Source organism: Dermacentor andersoni, chromosome 1 (genome assembly GCF_023375885.2).
Source record: "Dermacentor andersoni chromosome 1, qqDerAnde1_hic_scaffold, whole genome shotgun sequence".
Classification (NCBI taxonomy): Eukaryota; Metazoa; Arthropoda; class Arachnida; order Ixodida; family Ixodidae; genus Dermacentor; species Dermacentor andersoni.
The window spans coordinates 114,734,141-114,756,981 of NC_092814.1; the positions used below are offsets into that span (position 1 = coordinate 114,734,141).

Genomic DNA, 22,841 nt, shown 5'->3' on the forward strand with positions numbered 1-22,841 from the left:
TCAACTACTGTGTGATCAGTAAAGTTTCTTCGATGGCATTTTTTGGGCTGCACATGATCTTTTTGCAGGTACCGTGGATATTTGCAAAACACTGTCAGTACCGCATTCGGAAGCAGGAGCCTAAGTTTCGTGTTGTTTTTATTGTCACTTTCTTTAAAGTGCAGGGAACATACCAGAGACCTATCGCTCGGTTCCCACTTGCTTCCTTTTCCCGACACTCCTTGCGAGAGATATTTTTTAGCCACGCTTCTCGACGCTCTAAGTCGCAGGGGAACTCGTGATATTTCACAGTCGGGTCCTTTTTGGCATTTGTGTCGCAGAGTGGCACACAACAGTTGCGCAGCATCGCGCCAAATGAACGAGGCTGGCTACGGCACACACGCACACCGAAGAGCCTTAACTAAGCACAGCAAGCACAGACAAACTTGCTCACACACACGCACGCGAAAAAGCACGAGATTAATGCATATTGCACGAGGCAAACACGTTCTGACGCAAGCCGACTTGCTCACACACACGCACGCGAAAAAGCACGAGATTAATGCATATCGCACGAGGCAAACACGTTCTGACGCGAACCAACTTGCTCACACACACACATGCGAAAAAGCACGAGATTAGTGCATAGAGCACGAAGCAAACACGTTCTGACGCGAGAACCAACGCCCGCTTAGCCCCGGCGCGAAGTCGCGAAAGCATCCCCGAGCAGTGGCGCCCTCACCAATAAAAGCGGTCGCAACCGTAAACTCGGCCGCCGAGATGCGCCCGCCTATTTTCCACGGCGCGACATAGCTGGCCGCACCTTGCTTTGCATCGAGCGGCCGTGGCAGTGCACTCTTTTGCAGGTTCCACCCCCAATCCTGAGCCTGACAGCAAATGCTATAAGTAACAACTGGTACAGGGTCAAATACCTGAGTTTACTGGAAATTGATGCGATGTAATAAGGCAGAGGTTGGTGAGAACAAACAACTAGCGCTAATTGCTCAATTTTCCAAGGCTAACTTGAGCCAAATACAATCTTTTAGTATCCCGGCTTATAAAGACTTAATAGTTTATTTTTTTTACCAATGACAATGTAATTGCTATGTTCTGACATGTTCAAATAAACCAACTTGCTAATGAATGCATGTGCATATTATTATTTAATATTCCATTTGATATTCTATGCTAAGTATTCATATTCGATTTGTATTCAGAGATCTTAATATTCGCACACTCCTAAACATATTGTGTTGCGGATTCGGTCTAGTGTGTCGTCTATATGTGGGAGGGGGTATACGTCCTTTTTTGTGACTGTTGAGGCTACGATAATAGACACAAAAACAGAGTTGCATCCTTCTTCACCAAGATAACAGGAAGTGCCCATGATCTTTTCAACAGCTGGATTATTTCATTGTGCAGCATTTCGTTGACTCGTTGCCTTAAAGTACCTCTTTCTCATGTTGAAATTCGGTAGGGCTCTGACGTAGTGTTCGAGCGCATTCTTCAGTTATTATGCAATGCTTTGCTATTGGGTGCTTGTCGAATCCTTGATGATGACGAAAAGTAATCCTTGTATTGCTTGAGGAGGCCTTTGACCTGTTCTTGGTTGTGCCTAAGAACACTTAAATTAACATCAAAAGCTGGTTCAGAAACTTCGATCATTGAAGTAGGTGGGCAATAATCCAAGAGGACAAATGCATTGCTGACGGCAGCAACTTCCTCAGTGGATGCAATTTGTGTGGCCTTATTCAGGTGTTTATACTCCTGGCTAAAGTTTGTCATTACCTGACTTTTTCTTCATGCAACTGAACAGTACCCCTTGCGACACTGATTTGATGGTCGAGTAGCAGCTGTTGGTCGTTTTCGATGATTACTTTCATGTTTACGGTTGCTTCTGCGCTGACGGAAATGATGATGCTGGCCTGAGGCGGGATACTGACTTCATCTTCAACTACACTTAGGGCACAATGCCTGAGAGTCCTCTCCAGTGGTATTGCTTGCTTTGTAGTTAGAATTATCGACTTGGACTTCAGGTTGATGACTCTGTTGTGTTGGCTTGGAAATTCCATGCCGAGAATTACATCTCATGAGCATTGTTGCCGAATAACGAAGGTCACAGGGTAACTCTGGTCATGAACTGTTAGTCTGGCCGTACAGATTCCCATCGATGTTTTAGGTGATCTGCAGCTGTGCGGGTTTAGAGCCCGTCCCATGCAGCCTTAACTTTCTTTAACTTGGCAGTGAAGGATCCACTGATTGCAGAGTAGTCAGCTCCTGTCTCCAATAGAGCTGTAACATTGTGACCGTTGAGAAGCACGTTGAGGTCAGTGGTTCCGGGTGTCTTGCACTGCAGTTAGGGCATGGCATCGTGTCACAGCTTCATTGCATCAGCCCGCTGCTGTTTTGTAATGTCATGAAATCTTTAGGCACCATTTTCTTGGCTTCAAGGCGTCGTCTGGATGGCGGTGTTTTGTTGTGGCATTGTCAATATGTCTCTTGCCACGTCGGTGGCAGTGGCAGAGAATTTTCAGCATTTCGGCGAATGGCAACTGCACCTTCATCAGTTGCGACTTTCAGTTTTCTGGATAAGGTCTAATGAACCAAACACGGGTTGGGTCAGTGTAATGTGGGGAGATGCAGCGACCTGGTAACGCCAATCGGGAAGATCATTGAGTTGTTCCACTGAGTGGCGGCGATGTAGTTGGTGATCTCACGACGTTGTTCACTGAGCTGTGGACGCAGAACATTGGCAGCAAACCCTCGTAGCTCCATTTCGTAATATGGGCACCGGCAGTAGACTTGGGCCACTTCTACACAGTAGTAGCATAGCTGGAAGTAGTCGGGGGCACACAAAATGCCTGTTTTCCTAGGCGTGTTGCGTGGGCTCATAGACAGGCAAGCTAGCGGTGAAATTGCAGCATTACGGGGCCCTGGCGCTGGCGCGGCGGCATAACATGACGGCGAGAGGCGGCGGTGTAAGTCACCACTTCCGGCAGGGGCTACTATGATTCGGGCTGCACCTTGTAAACACCAAGTGAACATTGAAGTTCCTCTGTGACAATGTCAGTAATTGAGGCCACCTGAGGCTGTGATGAAGGGAACATCTTGCGCAGTTCTTCGCACACAATGGCCCTGATGGTCTTTCTTATGTTATCAGAGCCTATTGCTTGGATTTTGCATTTTGTCATGAGCACTTGGTGATTATATTGCCTTGTGTGCATTTCCAGGGTCTTCGCGATAGCTGTGACTTCAGTTGTAAATTCCGCGACAGTCTTGGGCAGTTTGTGAATTAATTTGGCGAAGAGGTCTTTCACACCTTGCATCAGGAAGCACACTTCTGCAGGTGGCACTGGTTTTGAGATATGCACTGTCAAACTTGCAGTAAGGATGTACTGTTGTTCCACTTACTCTTTTAAGAAAACACTGTTTTGTGCATTGAAGCACTAAAGTTACTGGAACACCAATGCATTCTCTCGGACACATTGAAAATGATTATTTCGAAATCTGCTTAGTTCTGATAATTCGTTCCAAGTCAGTATGCTTTGTATACTTACTAGCTGCAATCTGCAGATTGAAATATGGTGTAAAGGAATTAATTAAAAAGTTCATTAGCGTAGTTATGTTACTTAGTTAATTAAGCATTTTGTTTTCTTGTAGTAGTAATGGGCCGCCTCATAGAGTAATCAAGGGTTATAATTGTGCTATCCGCCACAGGCAAGTTTAAAAAATTTGGTGCAGTAAAAAAATAACACCCTGTATAATTGTTCACTACTTGCAGTTGCATGACTCTTAACTAAAACCATATTAAGTTTTAAGAACGATAGCAATAATGTTACATAATTTTTTTTTCACACTAGAAACATGTTTTATGTCCTGCCCTCTGTGCAGTGCAATGTTGCCTGTAATGTTCCTATTGTCTACTGTTTCTAAAAGGAGCTTTTTGTCAATTTTGGTTTTGGAAACAATCTCCCATGTTCAGTGAAAACAATCATGAGCCCTCAAGAGAAGCATTGCACAAACACTTGGTAGGTAGAGCACATGCCTGTTCCTGGTAGTGGACATGCGTGTGGTCAATACAGTACCCATACTTGAGGTACCTTATTTCACAACCACATACACAGGGTGAGTACTCAAGACAATCACACATGTAATAGGACTAGACAGAGAAATGCAGAAAACATTATTATACAGTTTAATATTGATAATTCGAACTCGAAGGGGCCCGAAAATTTGTTCAAATTAATGGAAGTTTGAATTAAAAGAAGGACTTGTTCTTGAAGTATTCGGGCACCATAGCACGATGCACAAATGATGACAAATGATGCGAGTCATGAAATATCGTGGTGTGCAAGCACACAGCGAGCGAGGACCACAAAACTGACCACGCTGGCCAATGCTCGCTTCCCTATAATGGCAGAAAACGAAACTTCAAGGAGAAAGCTGGCGCTGGGCCGGCAGGGCCGGTGGCACCGACGCGGTTGAAGGTGAGGGAGTTATGAGGGAGTGGAGAGGGAGGGCGAGGAGAACATATTTGCAAGGAAGGGCGGAAGGGAAGTGGATTTGCTTTCCTGCCAGGTTGATGGCTGGCGCTACTTTCCTCTGCCACCGAAGCAGCGGAGTTGCCGAGGCCGAACTGGGCCTCCACCATTACCGATGCTTCCGTCTGCATGCTCGCATGCTTTTTCCTTTTCATCGGGACATCTCGGATTAGACGTGTCATAGTAAAGAAACAAGCACGAAGAGACCAAACCAAGCCAACCAAAACAAGTGTGAGCGAGAGCTGACATAAGCAGATGACAGTGCGAAACAAGCGGTCCGGCTGAATCCAGATGTGAGTACGAATAGAGTGATCGGACAGATCTGCATGACACCAGTCTCCTGCAAGTACGTCACTGTAGGGGCCACTGTTGTCAGTATTCTCCACTTGCGGCTCACTTGCCACCGCAGCGAGCCGGGAAAAATCGGCACAGGAACAATCCCTCCTGCAGCGCACGTTTTGCTGCTAGTGCGGCTGGAGCATTGCAGCGTGACGCAGAAACGGTGACCTTACCATTTAAGAGAGGGTGACATTTTTGCTACATTTTTCTTCGTCTGCAGCGTTGGGGGAATCTTTTCCTCTATGCTGGTCGGAGGCGCCGCTGCGTGATTTGGCATGCTGCTGAGAACATTCTCGGAGTGTGGTACGTTCAAATTAACCATCGCAAATGCTTGCGCGTTCAAATTACCAAGCATTTTCACCCATTGGAATAAAGAGACCTTGAAGGGAGCACAGCGTCAGTTCGAATAAACTGGATGTTCGAATTAACGAGATTCGACTGTACATAAATTTTATTGTCTTGCTTGTCAAATAGCGTCAACAAACAGATGTTAGCTGTGCAGGTTGGAAGTTGCAAATATGTGATGTGATTGCAAAATATATTCAGTTCTATTTGTGATCAAGAAATCTCCAAAACATGTCAGTTTGTGGTGGCAGCCTGTCATGTGGTCTGCTCTTTCGAAGTACCTTCCTAGTCCCTACATGAAAAAAGCAGAGACAGAGCAAGAGCTCACTCTTTAGGCTTTTTGGAAACCACAATAATAAAAAAAATGTCTGTATTCATTGAGGCTTTCGCAAGTGAAATTATGCTTTGTCATGTTTATGCAGTTTTTCTTCAATTTAAAATTAAGCCAAACGTGACGCTTATTTCTCACATCATAGTGTACAAATGTTTCAAAAACTAGCCTACAGCTGCCTGCTTACGACTGCTGAATCCAGCTTCACTTAAGCTGCTCACGTGTTGAGCAGGTCACGACCACATCACACATTGCAATACAAGCAAGGCTTGCCTTCTAAAGAAAATCCAGTATTTCTAACCATCTTCAATTCTGCAGAAACTATTTTTATTCTACTAAAGCAAAGTTCCAAATCTCACACCATTGTGCGTGCCATGCATCCAGCTGTAGATTATTCTGTCACTTTGATGACTAACACATAAAAGCGAAACGCATTGATATGTTTAGCAGGACTATCTTTTTTTCACCTTTACTGGCTTTTAACGGGCACCATTTTTTCCAGGACACTTCTCTGACCTCCATTTATTGCACTTTATGGATATTCGGCAATGGGCAAAAAAACATGGCACGCATTCCAAATCACTGTGGACGCACACAGGGTGCAACCATTTACGACGTCGTTCTTGGCCTCCATCCTTGTGTCATAGCTCAAGTTTGCTCTCACTAAACTGAATCATTCTTGACAATTAGAAGTTGCTTTATATATAAACGCACTTCAACCTTGTAACACAGAAAGGTTTCTGGGTTTTCAGAAGATTAGACTGTGCAGAATACCATGTTGCTTACAATTACTGTGGCAGAGGTAAGCATGTATAGGTAGGTATTGAAAGAGCTCGTAGGAGAAATACAGTATATTGGCCAAGTCTAGTTTAGTCTGAATGGCAAATTTACCAGTTTTGTAGTCTTGCTTAAAATCAACATTTAGCAGTCCAGGACTATGTGCCCATTCCATTTGAACTCCATTCTGGAATCTCAGGTTCCCATTCCATTCCCATTCCATCTGTCCGACTGGTGTCATCATTACATTCCTATTCCATTCCAGGTGGTGAAAATGTGGAATGATTCCAGAATCATTCCAACTCCGAAGTGACCAGTCTGCAACTTGGATAGTGACTATTGGGCACGACAGAAGAGGAGAGGAACTAGACAAACGTTGCGGCTTAAGCAGGCAGGTGGACGAAGCCGGTAGTACTGAGATTGCTCAAGGGCTTGACAAGAAAATCGGGAAGGAGCAGGAAGTTGAGTTAGAGGGTGCAGGCAGAGCAATCAGTGAGGGGCGGAATGCGCCGAGAAATAAGAGTCCAAGTATAAGGTCATGGGCATAATGGACAAGGATGGTAAAAAGGACTGCAGTGTGGCACAACATTACTAGAACCAGCTCAGTTCCATAGCCCCACCAGAAAACCTCTCCCAAGTGATGGTCGCTGGATCTAGCAGTGCCGCTCTCGCAACTTCCTTGACAGCTATACAAAGGGCGAGCAGTGCCATGTCGCTGCCGTGCCATTTGTTTGAGTGGTAAAGGTACAGTAATGCATTCATACACATCATGTCGCATATATTGATCTCCTTATAAACTGCAGAGTTCATACGGTGTCACTCTCGGGCATTATGCGTGCTATAAAAATTTAGAAATGGCTACTGCGTTCAAGTGCCAATGTTGAGGGTTAGCTGAGTTGGCATTCGCATAAAAAATGAGCAAATGTAGGTGAATTGGTCACTTGGCAGGCAATCTAATCATAGTGGCAGCCATTATGGGCAGTTACAGGCAATGAGCAAGGACGCCAGGATATGTCTAGGCATATCCAAGCGATGAATGAGTCAAGAGTGAACTCACAATAACTGCATTTAGTTAAAAGACTGCTTTAACTCAGCTTACAGTTTCATGCTGAAGCATTACACTGAACCAATCTAATAACTTTGTGCTGGGCTGTGTTTTACAGCCAAGAGTTTAGTGCCTCTATATGGAAGCACTCGAAAACATGTGTCTTGCGGTGTCTTGAGATAACTAGATTATTCAGAGTTTATACTTGGCAGACATGAGGGACATGCTAAGGGTCTAATTATGACGTGTGGGTGCTGATTAGATGCTCAATTGTAAATGTTTGTTTTCTGCCTGTTCAGAGGTGTTATACATCAAAGACTTACAAAGCTTTCCCACTGTCCTGGGAGAACCAAAAGTGTTGGGAATTCTATATTTGGAATGAATAAGCACCCTGTTATGGGCAATATGCATCAAAAGTTTGAAGTGTGTGGGTTAAATATGAATCTTTAAATGAATTCCTGAATTACCATTTTCTGCCCATATTCATGTGCAATACAAGGCACACATGTAGTTCTGGCTTCCACAGTCTCCTGTGAACTAAATGAGGCATAAACTCGGTTCTGATTTGTAGAGAGCGACAATAGAGGATTTTGAAATGAATACATCAATTCAGCAATATTCTTGAAGGGGCCCTAAAGAGGCTCGACCATGAGCACTCAGCAGGGAAGTGCCTGTGCAGGCAACGAGCCTTCGAAGCAATAAAATTGACCTCAGTGCAATTGCATAAGCATTTTTTTCCTGGTTTTACTTCACCTCTGTATTCAGTGCCTATACTCACTTCAATGCATGAATGACTCCTTCTAGTCTTCTCGGAGGTGCAATAGTGTGTTAGAGCTCTACATCACAGCAGTGTTCTCTTCTTTGTGCATATTGCTGCATTGCAAGTGAGCTCCCGAAACCATAGAATCTTGTCGGTAGGAATGCAGGAGCCACCATGCACTCTAGCACCTGGTTGTACAGGCCTACAGTAAATGGTTATTAGAGCATGCAGATTGTGTATATATAAACGCACTTCAACCTTGTAACACAAAAGGTTTCTGGGTTTTCAGAAGATTAGACTGTGCAGAATACCATGTTGCTTACAATTACTGTGGCAGGTGGTTAAAAATGGGGAATGATTCCAGAATCATTCCAACTCCGAAGTGACCAGTCTGCAACTTGGATAGTGACTATTGTCACTCTCGGGCACGCATAATGCCCGAGAGTGACACCGTATGAACTCTGCAGTTTATAAGGAGGTCAATATATGCGACATGATGTGTATGAATGCATAACTGTACCTTTACCACTCAAACAAATGGCACGGCAGCGACATGGCACTGCTCGCCCTTTGTATAGCTGTCAAGGAAGTTGCGAGAGCGGCACTGCTAGATCCAGCGACCATCACTTGGGAGAGGTTTTCTGGATTGAGTGTGTGCATTTTAGCAATACTTAGCTAAGAAAAATTTATTACGATACCAATTATATGGACACTCCTGGCACATTTCTGCCGTCGCCCTGAGGTTCCGTATAAAGTCTAAGGGCGACAAAATTGTCACCGCGCGCTGTATGCTGTATACGCGAGTGAAAGCATGCAAGGGCGAGCCGGTGATCACGGCTCACTGTCTTCTGTCTTCTGTTGCACGCAAGGCTCTGGGTGGAGGGGGGAGGATTCTACTCCGGGCCACTGTATCTTGTAAGCGATCTGCGACAGGGACAGAGTCCACCGTGCACTGTGTTTCCGCGATTTAGTTCACGTTGATGCTCGATGCAGCATGAAGGTCAATTCGCTTGCATCCTCACTCCAACGTTTTGACAGCGAGTTTCCGCGGTCATCAAGGGAGATGTCTCCATGTTTGCTTGTTCCGTGTACTTAGATTTAGGTGCACGTTAAAGAACCCCAGGTGGTCTAAATTTCCGGAGTCCCCCACTACGGCGTGCCTCATAATCAGATAGTGGTTTTGGCACGTAAGACCCCATAATTTTTAATGTTTGCTTGTTTGCACGTGAAACCATGCTTGTTAATTTAGTTGGTATGCCTATGTTCACAAGTTTATATGGCCAATAAAACTACTATCCTTACTTTTTGTAGCTGTTCAATAATATTTGTGCTTGACATTCTCAAATTACTACATTTTGCATATAGAAGCAGTGGTGCTCATGTGTTTACATTTTATCAGTGCCTCAACTGAGGAACTAATCTGTGCACATATTGCAACACAATATACTGGCATGTGTTGAAATTTTTCTGAGGACGTTTATTTGTCCGGATGAACATGTTTTTACAATCGTTAATATCATAGACACTACATGGCCCTTGGAAGTGGTAAGCTTATGGCATATTGGACTGGTCGTTTCCGAGTGCGTTGATAGTTTTATGAAATAGCAAAGCTGCGGTACACATTTTGTTACAAAGTGTTTGTTGTCATGATAAACCTTAGTATATTTGTAAACAACATTAAAGATGTGTAAGAATTCTGGGAAATGGCCAATTGAATGTGCTATTCATAGGAATGACAGATTTATATGCTTGCTTCCAATTATGTGAAAGATTGGTTATGCTTTCTTGTATGCTTTTCGTTCATTAACACTTTCCTGCCGGTGGAAAAAGCAGTAGTTTTTGGGTAGTCTAGTAAATACTTTCTTTCCTTTGACAGGGCAAGCTTGATACTGAAGTGTATAGTATCATACTGAAGAAGAAATGTTCTTTTAAACGGTACTATTCCCATACAACATGTTTATTAAAAGGAATTTGAAAAAAGGGCTCTAAGGAAAAAGTTTATAAAAACGTCATGTTACTTCGCACAGAAAAACTTAAAAATTTTCAGAATATAAATTTTCAACGCAAAGAATTTGTGCAGTATTCCCGCAAACATCATTTTTCTGTGTATACCTTATCTAGAGAGATAAAAGAAAATGTCAACCCGAGTGACTAGCCCTAGCGCGATACCAAGGTCAACTCTCGGCTGCCTTTTGCTCGAAACTCACTGCGCGTCCGCAGGCAAAGGATCCCGACTGAAAGTTGTTAACACCCTGCAGATAAGGACTGTGGCATTTGTAACATACAGGATATGTTTATATCAGTGTACGGCAGCTTTGAAGTGGTTTGGCAAAGAAAGTGAAACTCTCTTCAAAAATCTGACAAGCCAAAGTTCTCTTCTGCATCAGTGCTGCTTCCAAAATCCAAAAACTTGCATGCAGATGTATTGGAATCGGTAGAAATGCATCATTTCTGCGCATGAGCAGTGTGCGACGCCAACAACATCTTGGAAACTACAAGCACTCATCGCACTGACCATGCCCCAATAATTGGCACTAACTGTCTGAGAGCACTCCGAAAGCAGCAAAATATGAATTTGCAGCCATTGACAGTGGGCTATCGATGGGAATAGGTGTGGACAGAATAGTGATATGCGAGCATGAAGTTGACTGTTTGTTGTGTGAGAGAGATTTCAATTTGTATATGCCGTGAGACATGCTTCCTAACATGCACTTGCGGTCCTGCAGCCAAAGCGCTACCTATAAACAACACCAGGAGTTCAAGAAACCATCTTATCTAGCCGTTATATTACAATTTGAGTATATCTTCTACGGTCGAAGATTTGGTTAGTGCTATAAAGTGGCAAGCAAGTGACTGGCCATATCAGCAGTGCTTCAGATTGAATTTTTCGTGTGTCTAGAATGTCTGAATAGGATCTTCTATTGTTGGATTTCGTCACTGCCTCTCTCACTAAAGAAATTTGCTTAGACTTCACTGCACATGACTCATCCAGAGCAGCAGGCATAACTGCCTCCACTGTGGCACAAATGCCTCATTGCCACATTTCATGCCTTCTTACTATTCGCTAAATTTTTACAAAATGCACTAGGAGCCGCAGCAATCTTTCAAAAAGCAAAATAAACCTACCACACAATCATTTTTTATCTGCCTTACTAACCTTGAACACACATTCCTGTGGCCAGCTGTCATGTCTTTTCTAAAGATATAAACGCTTAAGAGGAAGCTTTAGCTCTGGAGGTTCTACATATATATACAGTCAAACCCACTTATAACAACATTCAAGTGCCATGAAAATTCCATTGTTATAACCGGGTTGCATGAAAAAAAAAATCAAAATGGGGAATGGCAGAACTGTTGTGCGAAAACCATAATGGTGGGTGTCCTCCATCCGGCTGCTGATCGTGTTGACTCGTTAACTGTTTAACTCTGCTCCCTGTGCGCTCTGATTTCATGTAACAAGGTGCGGCTGTTGGCGTTCAAAAATAGCACTGCTATAACTGCAAAGCGGAGTCACGGGCGGCAAGTGACATGTGAGCTCCGCTGAGGCATCACTTTGGTGATCTCAATAGGGGCCTTTTAAAAAAATGCGAGAAGGTTGCCATGGCAGCCTCACAGCTTCAAAAATCCAGAAGAAATGCCGGAGCGAGATTGCCACAAGCATCTCGCCACATACTTCTCACTGGCTTTCACGAGAAAACCCCATGTCCATCAGCTTTGCTTGCTTTACGCGAAGCCTGCCAACATGCTTCTCCAAGGCAATCCAGGTGCTCCATGTAGTGCAGCGGAAGGCCCCTTGTGAAAACGAAGCCCCGGAGGGACTGAATCATCTGCAGGGTCTCTCGCGAAATCAATGTTGAGACAGCCTACCCTGCCGCGTCATTGCTGCCGTCATCGCTATCCGATGTAAGCACATTCTTGACAAATGCCTCACTGGTTAGAAGCACTTCATTTCCAAATCTATAGCTGCACGCTTTCTTTTCACCATCAATGTCGTGCATTGCCGATGATTAGCAGGCAGATCAGCCATCTTCCATTTCGGCAGTGAGTCAAACGAGGCTGAGAAACCGGCCAGGAATGACTTCAACGCAACCAACAAAGACCAGCACGAGGGGCCTAATCTGTTGGCAGAACTGGGCAGCATGAGGGTCAGTGAGCAATCTCAGAGCAGCGCCCAGTGCTGTCAGTGGGCCTCTTCGGTTTTCGGAGTTCTGGCAGCCTGCTGGCAGCCAGATTGCAGCCAGCTAGTTCCGGTTCTGATAGGAAGTCACGTGGGCTGGGATCCCAAGACAACCCAAAGCTGCCCAAAGTTTGCAAAATCGAACGCCGGGAAAGCTGCCGTTTTTTGCACAACCCTCATAAACATTGCAGCAGTTTCACATAAGCTGTAAATTTATATATCAGGTTAGTGCGCTTTAGATGCTCTAAATGGTGCTGCTCAGAGAACTGTGATATCTATTTGCAGTGCAGAGTTAAGCATTTATAACCTTTGAACTTCAATTTTATTTTTAACTTACCAATTTTGGTGAGTTTTGTAAAAAGATGCCTAACCCGAAATCGAACTTTTGTTTCCTGTAGTCACTAAAATTTAGCTTTCTGTGTGAAATGCAAGCAATTTCCTTCAAATCGATTCAGCTTCTGCATTTTACATCTATTTGAATTTGAAGTTGGCCCCGAGCTAAAGCTTCCTTAAAGGCATTCTTTGAGATTTCATTGCAGCACACAGACACGTAAGAGTTTATTCCTTTACTGCACCGTCATGATGCATTAATAAAAAGATGTTGCAAATGATCAAAAAGGCTCGGTGAATTCCGAGTTTCATGCACTCTTCATGTGCCAATGCAGCCGGAGTACTACAACTACCGGCGTGCACTGCGGCAGCGGTGACACAGCGCAACTCGAGATTGGTCTGTTGATCGGCTTTAAAGGATTGCTCAGCCCTGTATTGTTTCCAATTACCTTCAGGACCAAGTTTATACAGCTAAACATTGGCATAGTGTTGGTGGAGCTTCAGGTTCTCCACAATAGTTTGGGGGCTTATGCAGGGTTCTCTTAAGAAAGTTTTGTGTGGTGGACATATTGTGACTGGGGTGGGGGGATTATACACGCAACTAAACCTCTCTCTCGCTCTCTTTTTCTGGCATCCTCCTGCCATTTTGATTTGTATATTCAACGATTTTGCATTTTGGACGCATTAGTGAAACTAACGCGAGCCAGCAACGCATCCTACAGCAACCGCCAAACTTCACTGGGACCGAGAAATGCACAGCTAGTCGCTGTTGAAATGGATGCAGAATGTACGCCGATGATTCAAATCTGCGTCAGCCAGTAGGAGTGTTTCCTCTGTCCTCTTGGCAGCAGTGATGAATCGTGACACTAGCTTTTCCGTTTTTCATTAGCTTATTTTGCTGTTATTTCTGCATGGTGAAATACGCCGCTGTGGCTATCTGAAGCTAAGATCTCTCCTCTTTGCAATGGTTTCAAAATGGTGTCATTACGTCAATGGAAAGGCGTGCACTCTGCGATGCGATGCTACCTCCTGACACCTGATTTCTACCAGATCTATGTCAACAGTGCACTAGAAAAGTGCAATTTTTCTTGCGTTCTGCGTCACTTTCTAATTTTTCCACACGTAATAAAGACACATCTGAAGATCAAAAAAAGAAAAATACAAGAAATCTTGAGCAAGTCGACCATCTAATTGCTGAGTACTCCCTCAGACAGGCTAGAGGTAAACCTGGAAACTGCAGCAGTGGGCGGTATTCCCACCACCGCCCTCTGTCATCAGTGAACTGTTGTCAGCACACTTCTTAGGGCGGCCACTGCAACTTTTCCTCCAAGAAGCGAGCCATCTAATTATGCACTGGTGACTGGCTTGTGGCTCTTCATTGCCTTAATGGCTTTGGTGTTGTGTCCGAATCTGCTAATAAGGCATGCCAGGTTCTGATGTGCAATTTGCTGCCTGTGCAGGTACCATGGCTTGGGCCAAGTGGCTGGACATGGTTACACAAACCCATCCTTCTCACGGGGTCACTGGGTTGTCTTCAGCGAGGACCTCTTTGGCTTCCTCTGGCTGGAGCTGCTTTCGTTGAGCATGTACCACAGAGTTAAGGAGGACCTTGCCTAGGAAGTCTCCTCCAACTGAGATGCTGGAATGACCTGTGTTGGTATTAGGCTGTTGTGTGTGTTCTTGCTAAAGCCGCTAAGGAACTGGTGCCAGAGCTGCCCTACCAAAGTCATCATTGTGAATGCTGTTAAGTGGCCATGCAGTGTTGGTGTACTGAACATATGGGAATACCGCAAAGCTTGGTGCCACTGATATGCTATGATTGCTAGGAGCTGTGTCACAATCTGGCATTCAGTGAGCAGTTCTTGCCTTGTTATGGAAAGGTCAAATGTTAAATGTAGTGCTCAGAAAGCAATGGCACTGCCTTACTGATACCCTGTTCATGTGTGCAATGCCACATATTGCACCTGTGGTTTTACTCAACTCTGGTCGTCTGTTGATTTCACCTGCCTGTCCTAACTGTGGTGGGTAGTGCCATTCAGACTTCAGACAATATGGGGAGAGTACATTTGTGAGCATAGCATGTTGTGTGTGTGCGTGTATGAGTGTTTGTGTGCTTTTTGCACTCGTGAGATCCCCTTCAGGAACAGTGGCCCAGTGTTGCTATACAATGTACATTTTTTACAGAGGTCATTTTAGAGCATTGAGCCATTGATTCCAGGTTTTAGTAAAAATCATTCTTACCTTTGCTTGTTTTATAAATGATATGCATACGTGCATGTCACAAAAATCAATGTGGTGAAATTATGTTACTAGAAGCCTGTGGTAGTTTGTGTAAAGTGTTGTTCATGGGCTGTCTGCTGTTGCAGACCTATGTTTGTCAGGAGAAAAGATCAAAGAATGTGTACATAAATATAATTATATACATACGTACATATATATATATATATATATACATATATATTTTTGGTTGTGAGCAGCCGTGTAGTGTGATGTTTATGATCTCTTGCAACGTCTAGCCATGTTCTTTCTTCTTATTGTTTGGTATTGTGAGTGAATGTACTAAACAAGGAAGACTAATGGCTGTGCTTTTATGCATACAGCCCCAGTCACACTCGTACAGAACACATCAGCTGTGTAAATTGAAGTGAAAATTTACATTTACCAATGCCTTCAAGCTCGATATACCTTTCTATCTGTAAAAACACTGCATGTGGCAGCACATGCTTAACAAAAGGCTTTTTGAGCTTAAAGCCAATTTGTAAATGTTACCATCACAATCTGAAAACCAACAGTTGTGTGTATATTTGTGTGATCGGAACTGTGCAGGCCAACATTGGCCTAAAAACTCGTGCCTGCACATAGTGCTGCTACATTTGTGCTTTTAGATGTGCATGGTTAGCTGTAAACATTTACTAGTGTTGGGGCTCAAGTACAGGTATTGAAGGGACACTGAATTGGCCTATTGTAAAGTGAAGTTAAGCTTGTTTGGTTGATAAAACATGCAACTATGGTCACGTAAGTGAATTATTTTGCCATGTGTACCTGAGGCACCGAAATTGCGGTGTGGGAAGATTGAGACGACATTTAGGATTTTTTTCTCCATCATGCCTAGTTGTGTCTCCACAGTTGCATGAATATGAATCGTCAGTACCAAAAATTTAAAAAATTAATATAATTCTAATTAAAAAATGCAAGTACAAAAATTAAAAATCAAAATCAAGTGATGTGAAAGGGCATTTTGTACCTATTGAAATCACCGAATATGTGCTGGTATTTAAGAACTCCCTTTTGTTTGCTGCAGTTCATGAGGTTCCTGTTTGGTACCAGGTTGCTGTCATTTCTCTCGTGGTCATGGTTCCCTATCATGTGAAATTGTGTGCATTTCTGTGGCCAAATCGAAGACCTTGCAAGCTATTATGGGGCTGTCTAAGCTTGCAGCATTTTGTGTAGAAACTTGGTGAATGAGTATATTAGAAAAATAAGCACAGCTTTCTAATGTCCTTCATGTCGCCAGCTATGTGAATTTGTTGCTGTTATATGTACATTGTGGTGAGCTTTCTTTGAGCTTTTACAACCTGAATGCCATTTTGTAGTGCTGTGATACTCAATTCTTCTATAACAGTTTTTGTTGCTATCAGAGCACCCGTGTTTTACCATAGGCATCCTTTTACCTTTTACTATGTTTGTGCTAATGATGAGCTTTATTACGTGCAACTTGGAGAGTGACAAGCTTTTTTGTTACATAAATTTTGTTTAAGAAAGGGACACATGAAAATGCATTGTTACTTTTTGGGTTCCTTTATTTCGTTGTAAGCATTCTTTTTTATCTCATGCTTTGTTTCAGATAGAGCTCACTTTTTTTAATGTGTGTTTTGTCTAAATAGCGCACCCAATTTGCAATATGAAACTTTTTAACGAGTACTAAGTGGTTGTCACTTGACTTGCATGAAAAAAAAAAAAAAACTTTAACTGGTACTTTGGCCTTTTTTGTTGTTGTTATTTTATGTTTTGTTTGCTCAAGAAAATGTTCATGTTTAGAAAAAGACTGGTTATTGACGCAGTCCTCATTCAGCTCTGTACCATTTTTGGCTTGATTGTGATTACTCTGTTTTTTCCTTATGTGCTTCTCTCTCATTAAAAGGCTATACAAGTGCAAAGGATTTAATAAAAACTAAAAATTGAGGCTTCTCTACTCTATCGTGTGGCAGAATTGTAGTGTAAAGCCATACCTGGAGCTCTACCGCATTTTGCCATGCTTTGTAATTGGCTATGCATGCAGTTACTTGCCACCACTCACTGTCTGCCAAGATGATGCAGGAACATGCCTTGTGCTTAACTCACTTTGGGCAGGGCATTGTGGCTCTGTTACTGACAATTCTGAAGCGTAATTTTCCCGGCTCATTGAGCAGGTTTGCGAAAAGTGCTGTGATAAGCTGCTGCAGCATACAGCCTAGGACTGCAGACATGACATTTCAGCAATATGTCCGTATTTGCAGGCTGTATGCCGCATTATTCCTGCACCAATTAGTCCAGAATTCTTTATTGGTTTCAGAAGCTCATGTGGGGGTGCACCCCGCTTAACTCTACACAAAATGCAACTGCTCACTTCTCCTGCTCACCCCCCACCTCTCTTATATCCCTGTCTGCTTGAGCCTTTCACATTCCCTGTTTTGAAAACTATGTGATTAATTCATTCATGAAACATTTAGATTGTGGTATTGAGTGCTGACAGCTTTCTGTGAGCAACTCATGCCATTGAAAAATTGGAAGTCGTTATTCATCCATCTATCCATCCATCTCAAAGCAACAAAATCCCAATAAAGAAAGGCGTCAGGCAGGGAGATACGATCTCTCCAATGCTATTCACAGCATGTTTACAGGAGGTATTCAGAGACCTGAATTGGGAAGAATTGGGGATAAGAGTTAATGGAGAATACCTTAGTAACTTGTGATTCGCTGATGATATTGCCTTGCTTAGTAACTTGGGGGACCAATTGCAATGCACGCTCACTGACCTGGAGAGGCAAAGCAGAAGGGTGGGTTTAAAAATTAATCTACAGAAAATTAAAATAATGTTTAACAGTCTCGGAAGAGAACAGCAGTTTACAATAGGTAGCGAGGCACTGGAAGTAGTAAGGGAATACATCTACTTAGGGCAGGTAGTGACCGCAGATCCGGATCATGATACTGAAATAATCAGAAGAATAAGAATGGGCTGGGGTGCGTTTGGCAGGCATTCTCAGATCATGAACAGCAGGTTGCCATTTTCCATCAAGAGAAAAAGCGTATAACAGCTGTGTCTTACCAGTACTCACGTACCGGGCAGAAACTTGGAGGCTTACGAAAAGGGTTCTACTTAAATTGAGGACGACGCAACGAGCTATGGAAAGTAGAAGGATAGGTGTAACGTTAACGGATAAGAAAAAAGCAGATTGGGTGAGGGAACAAGCACGAGTTAATGACATCTTAGTTGAAATCAAGAAAAAGAAATGGGCATGGGCAGGACATGTAATGCGGAGGGAAAATAACCGATGGTCATTAAGGGTTATGGAATGGATTCCAAGGGAAGGGAAGCGTAGCAGGGGGTGGCAGAAAGTTAGGTGGGCGGATGAGATTAAGAAGTTTGCAGGGACAACATGGCCACAATTAGTACATGACCGGGGTAGTTCGAGAAGTATGGGAGAGGCCTTTGCCCTGCAGTGGGCGTAACCAGGCTGATGATGATGATGATGATTCATCCATCTCTAGCAATCGTTATGTATATGTCTGGTTTGTTGCAGGAGTCTATAGTATATTGATACGAGCATTTTTAAAATATATGGGTGGTCTGGAGAAGGAGCAAACTATGCGGGGAATGCAGGCGGATGGTAGTGACTGACTTTTTTGGGCAATGAAAGGATCACAAGGATCACAAAAATTTCAGGAAAATCAGGCAGTTCATAAGTTTCATCTTGATAAAATTTTGTTGATGTGCTTTGTTTTAAATCAAATGGCATGCAGTTAGTTCTATAATTATCTATAATTATCTGATGTGGCAACATGCATGAATCACATATATGCTGTGACTGCAAGTTAATGGCAGCACAGGTAAGAAACCCTCTGGCTGCATGCACACTTTTGCAGCAGTATCTGGTATGTGTGCTTTCTATTTGCTTTTGTGGGATCAGTGCAGCCATGATAATGTCCCACTATTGACTGTGTAGTTCTTTTCTATGTATGCAATAGGCATACATAGAAAAGGAAAGGCACTGGCAATGCTGCAGATTCTTTGCATTTATCGCTCCAAAGAGATATATTTATGTTTTATCAAAAACCATGCTGCAGCTAACAGTGGTGGTTTCTTTGAAATTGTGAATATAACTCAGAAATCTGCAGTCATGCCATATGCAATGCAAATTTTATAGATAATTTTAACTTCCAGCTTATTCCACTACCCTACCCAGATACTTTGTCTTCTTGGGCTTTGGAGATCCATAGCACCATGCAAGCAATTCTTCGTGTCTATTTACATATTGGCAGAGCCTGCAACAACGTGACACATGACCCCACTTGCTTTAGTCGAAGCTCACCAGATGTTAGCATAAACGCCATGTCCAGACATGTACATGCTACAGAAAAAAGTAACTGATTATAATTTACAATTACTTTAAAGATGTAACTGATTACAGTGACAAATTACTACACCATGAAAGTAACCGAGCAGTAACTAAAAGCAACTTATCATTTTTATTTTAGTTTCCTCAACTTTTACAGAAATTGCATAAATACAGTGAATAGAACAAGCTGGCCTGGCTCTTCATGCATTCTCTTCTGCTCCTCACACATTAAAACATTTTCAGTGGTCATCCTCTGTCATTATGAAAACCTCAGCAGCAACACTAAAAACTCTCTCAATGTACATGCTGGAGAGAAGGGGGAACACCTTGAACACCTGTGTCTGGTAGTTTGAGGCACAGATGGGGCCAGTTAATGAACCAACATCAAGAACTTTCCTTGAGGATGAAAAAAGCAAAGTGGAAACTTGTGAAACACGAGCATTATGACATTGCAGTACTGGTGTAGCATCAAGACCCAATGAGGGAACAGCGATACAGGCCACATGACCTGGTGTCAAGATGAGCGCCAGGGCTTGCTTGCCTGAATATGAATATCCATGAGGCTGCTGTATAACATGACACAGGCATGCTAGTTACTGCCAAGTAGACTGACTTCATGATGAGCTTCACTACGCCACCGCTGCTGCAAAGCATGCCGGTAGTAGTAGTAGTACTTTGTGGGCTGAAGGGAAACTGTGGTAAGAAGCATGTTGTGTTTCTACCATGACAAACATCCTTAGTGCTTGAGATGAAAATGCAGGGGGTTGAGAATAAAAAGGTTCTGCAATAGGAGTGTGGTTGAAGAGATGCACCCTGCAACTTCTCCCTAAAATTCGCTGGAAAAATCCACAATTGTATTGTCCTCGGCATACCCTTTAATGCTGTTGTGAATGAAGTACAGTGAAAAGTGGTGAGGACTACATTCATCATGTCATTGGCAAGCTGCTGCTGTGCATGCGCTTCGAGTGTGGCCAGATTTATTTATTCATGTGCCCAAAGCTGGCATCGCTTGTTGCAACATGTCTCGTCAGTATTACGTGGTTGCTGATGAACACAGCTAAATTAGTGCATGTTACCATGTACAATATATAACATATCAATTAAAAAATTACAAAAAAACATGCTTGATTGCAAGTAATCACATGAAATTCATTGCATGCAAGTCTGGCCATAGCAGAGCACTGTGGTTTTGCAATCTTATTACCACAGCAACAATGGGTAGTAGTCCTTGCTTCTTAGGAAGGCCTGTTCTGCTGATGAAAAGTCCTGAAGAACATGCAAGTTATTCCTAATATCTTTAAGTGTTAATAAAAGAAAGCAACACTCATAAACACTGTTAATTGGTGACAAATGCAATAAGCAACGCTGACAAACCAATGGCTTTGGTGTCTGGCAGGTGGCTGTCAGTTCAAGGGGCAGTTGCATGCTTTCCAACAGGATATGTGCAGGCAGAGTTGTGTTGCAGGGCTCTTAGGTTGAAGCAATGCCTGAAATGGACCAATTTTACTGCCAAAATATGCTCCTTGGGATGGGAATTGCATGTGACACCCAGCCTTCTAGAATACAATGCTAGTGATTTCAAAATGCTGCTGCATAGGGTTATCCGGGTGAGAACATGACCTTTAGGCTGTATTCTATATTTATGCCTTTTTAGTAGTAGCTCCGCCATATTATAGCAACAGAGAATGCAGCCCCAACTTGCTATCAAATTTAGCCAAGTGAGCTATGAAACCAGGTGCTTTCACAACTACGAGTATTACGGTAACTTATTGCAGGTATAATAACAGTGATCTTTGTCCATGAAACAAAGTTCTGCACTTCTTTGTCAAAATTTCTTCTTGAATAATTAATCTGCCTATTAAATATTTTTGTTCTACAGTGGCTATTTCTACATTTGCCCATTTCTAAATGTGCTCCGACTCAAGGCCTTGTCCTGCCTAACCTATGGCCTGGGCTTTTGTTTTCCAACTCTCCCTTGTCTTGAGCTTAAAAATGGCTTAGGCCAAAGTATTGTTGTATTGGAAGCTGACATATAAGGCCCTGCTTCATATGAAAAATGATGTGCACATTGTTCACATACTGCTGCAAATGTTTATATTGCCATCGATACTGCTTGAAGCAATGCAAATTTCACTGTATAATACTTTTCCAGCTATTTGCTGTTACTATATGCGTTGCACGTGAGGATGGACTGAGAACTGCTTCCATGCAAGCTTGTTCTGATTCAGCACTCGCCACTGTCAGCTGGTTGGTTGGCTGTTGATTTCTAGTTGATTACATGGGCTTAATCTCTAGCTCAGTTGCTGTTGGCTGGTAGTACATAGTGCCACTAGTGAGGCATAGTGACAACTAGCATGTTTATGACTCACAAAAGACAAAAGTGCTATCTGAATGTTTCTGGTCTCTTGCTATATTGAACAAATCATGCCTTAAAAATTGGACAGGATGTGTGACATATGAACTTTCAATTGTCATTACATACTGACTCTTTCGGCAGTGTAAAGGTACTGTTATGAATATGTTCAAAAGGTCAGTCAGTAGCTGTATTCTACAGTGAGCTTGTTTTCTAATTTGCTTTTGATCTATTTTGTTCTGTCTTCATACAGAATGTTGCAAGATCAATTGCTGAGTTTAACAAAGTCAATTTGTTGCTCAAGAAGCATACAAACAGGGCATATTAAGAAAAAGAGAAATTGTAACAAAAGGTGTGTAAGATTTGGTCTGTTTTTGCTTTAACAACAACATTGAAATGTTATGTACTTATAGCTCTAGTGTAGGAGTCATCCTCACTGTCTCCAAACTTGTGCAGCAAACCTTACTTTGCCACATACAAGATGGAAATAACATTGGATTTTATTTTTCTGACAGTGCAACAAACTTTCAGCTGTGTTGAATTCATCACTGAGAAATCTTGTCAAGTTGAGGCTGGAACACACTGATATTTTTTATTTTATTTAAAATACCTTACAGGCCCTATGGGGGCATTGTGTAAGGGGGGTTACCAAATCAAAGGCATGAAAAAAGAAAAAAGAGTAAGCAGCCTTCTGAAGTATGGTACAAAAGATACTTTCCAATACAGGGCTCTTCAACATTACTGGAAAAATCAAAACATGAAAAAGGAAAAACTGAAGTAATAAAATGCCACAAAGGCACACTTCAAGGAAAAAAACACGAGTAAAATTAACATAAGGCACTAATACTAGAAAGTACAATACAGGAAAAATGAACAGATCAAGGAATGCAATGCAAGGAAAATTTCATGAAAAAGACGCAAAAAAAGCAATAATATATACAAGGCATACAAGTGAACACATGACGCAGCATAAAATACCAATTGATAAGAGCAAGATAGCAATGCATCAATAGAAATAAAAACATTGCAAGAAGTTCGAAGCACATTGCCTAGTAAAAGAAACAAAATAAAGTGATTTGTAAGTGCTATTATGAAAAATCCTCGTGTAGGAGATAACGAAATTTTTCTTGACCTGACTCGGAAGCAGTGTTATAAGGAAGATTGTTCCACAAGCGAATGGATGTAGGGAGGGCGGAAAAGCATGTCTCATACCGTACATGCACGCAGAACTTAAGTGGTTATTTAATCGGCGAGACGTGTTTGAGGCG

General features: G+C 42.6%; 1 protein-coding gene across 1 annotated transcript in view; it reads left to right on the forward strand.

The window, feature by feature from the left end:
- Positions 1-16,806, forward strand: part of LOC126545701 (F-box only protein 31-like) — a 79,122-nt gene extending 62,316 nt beyond the window's left edge. Inside the window, exon 9 of the mRNA XM_050193655.3 lies at positions 14,085-16,806. Coding sequence (XP_050049612.1) covers positions 14,085-14,241 — 157 coding nt within the window. The 3' untranslated portion in view covers positions 14,242-16,806. The remainder of the gene's footprint in view (positions 1-14,084) is intronic.
- The last annotated feature ends 6,035 nt before the right edge of the window (positions 16,807-22,841 follow it).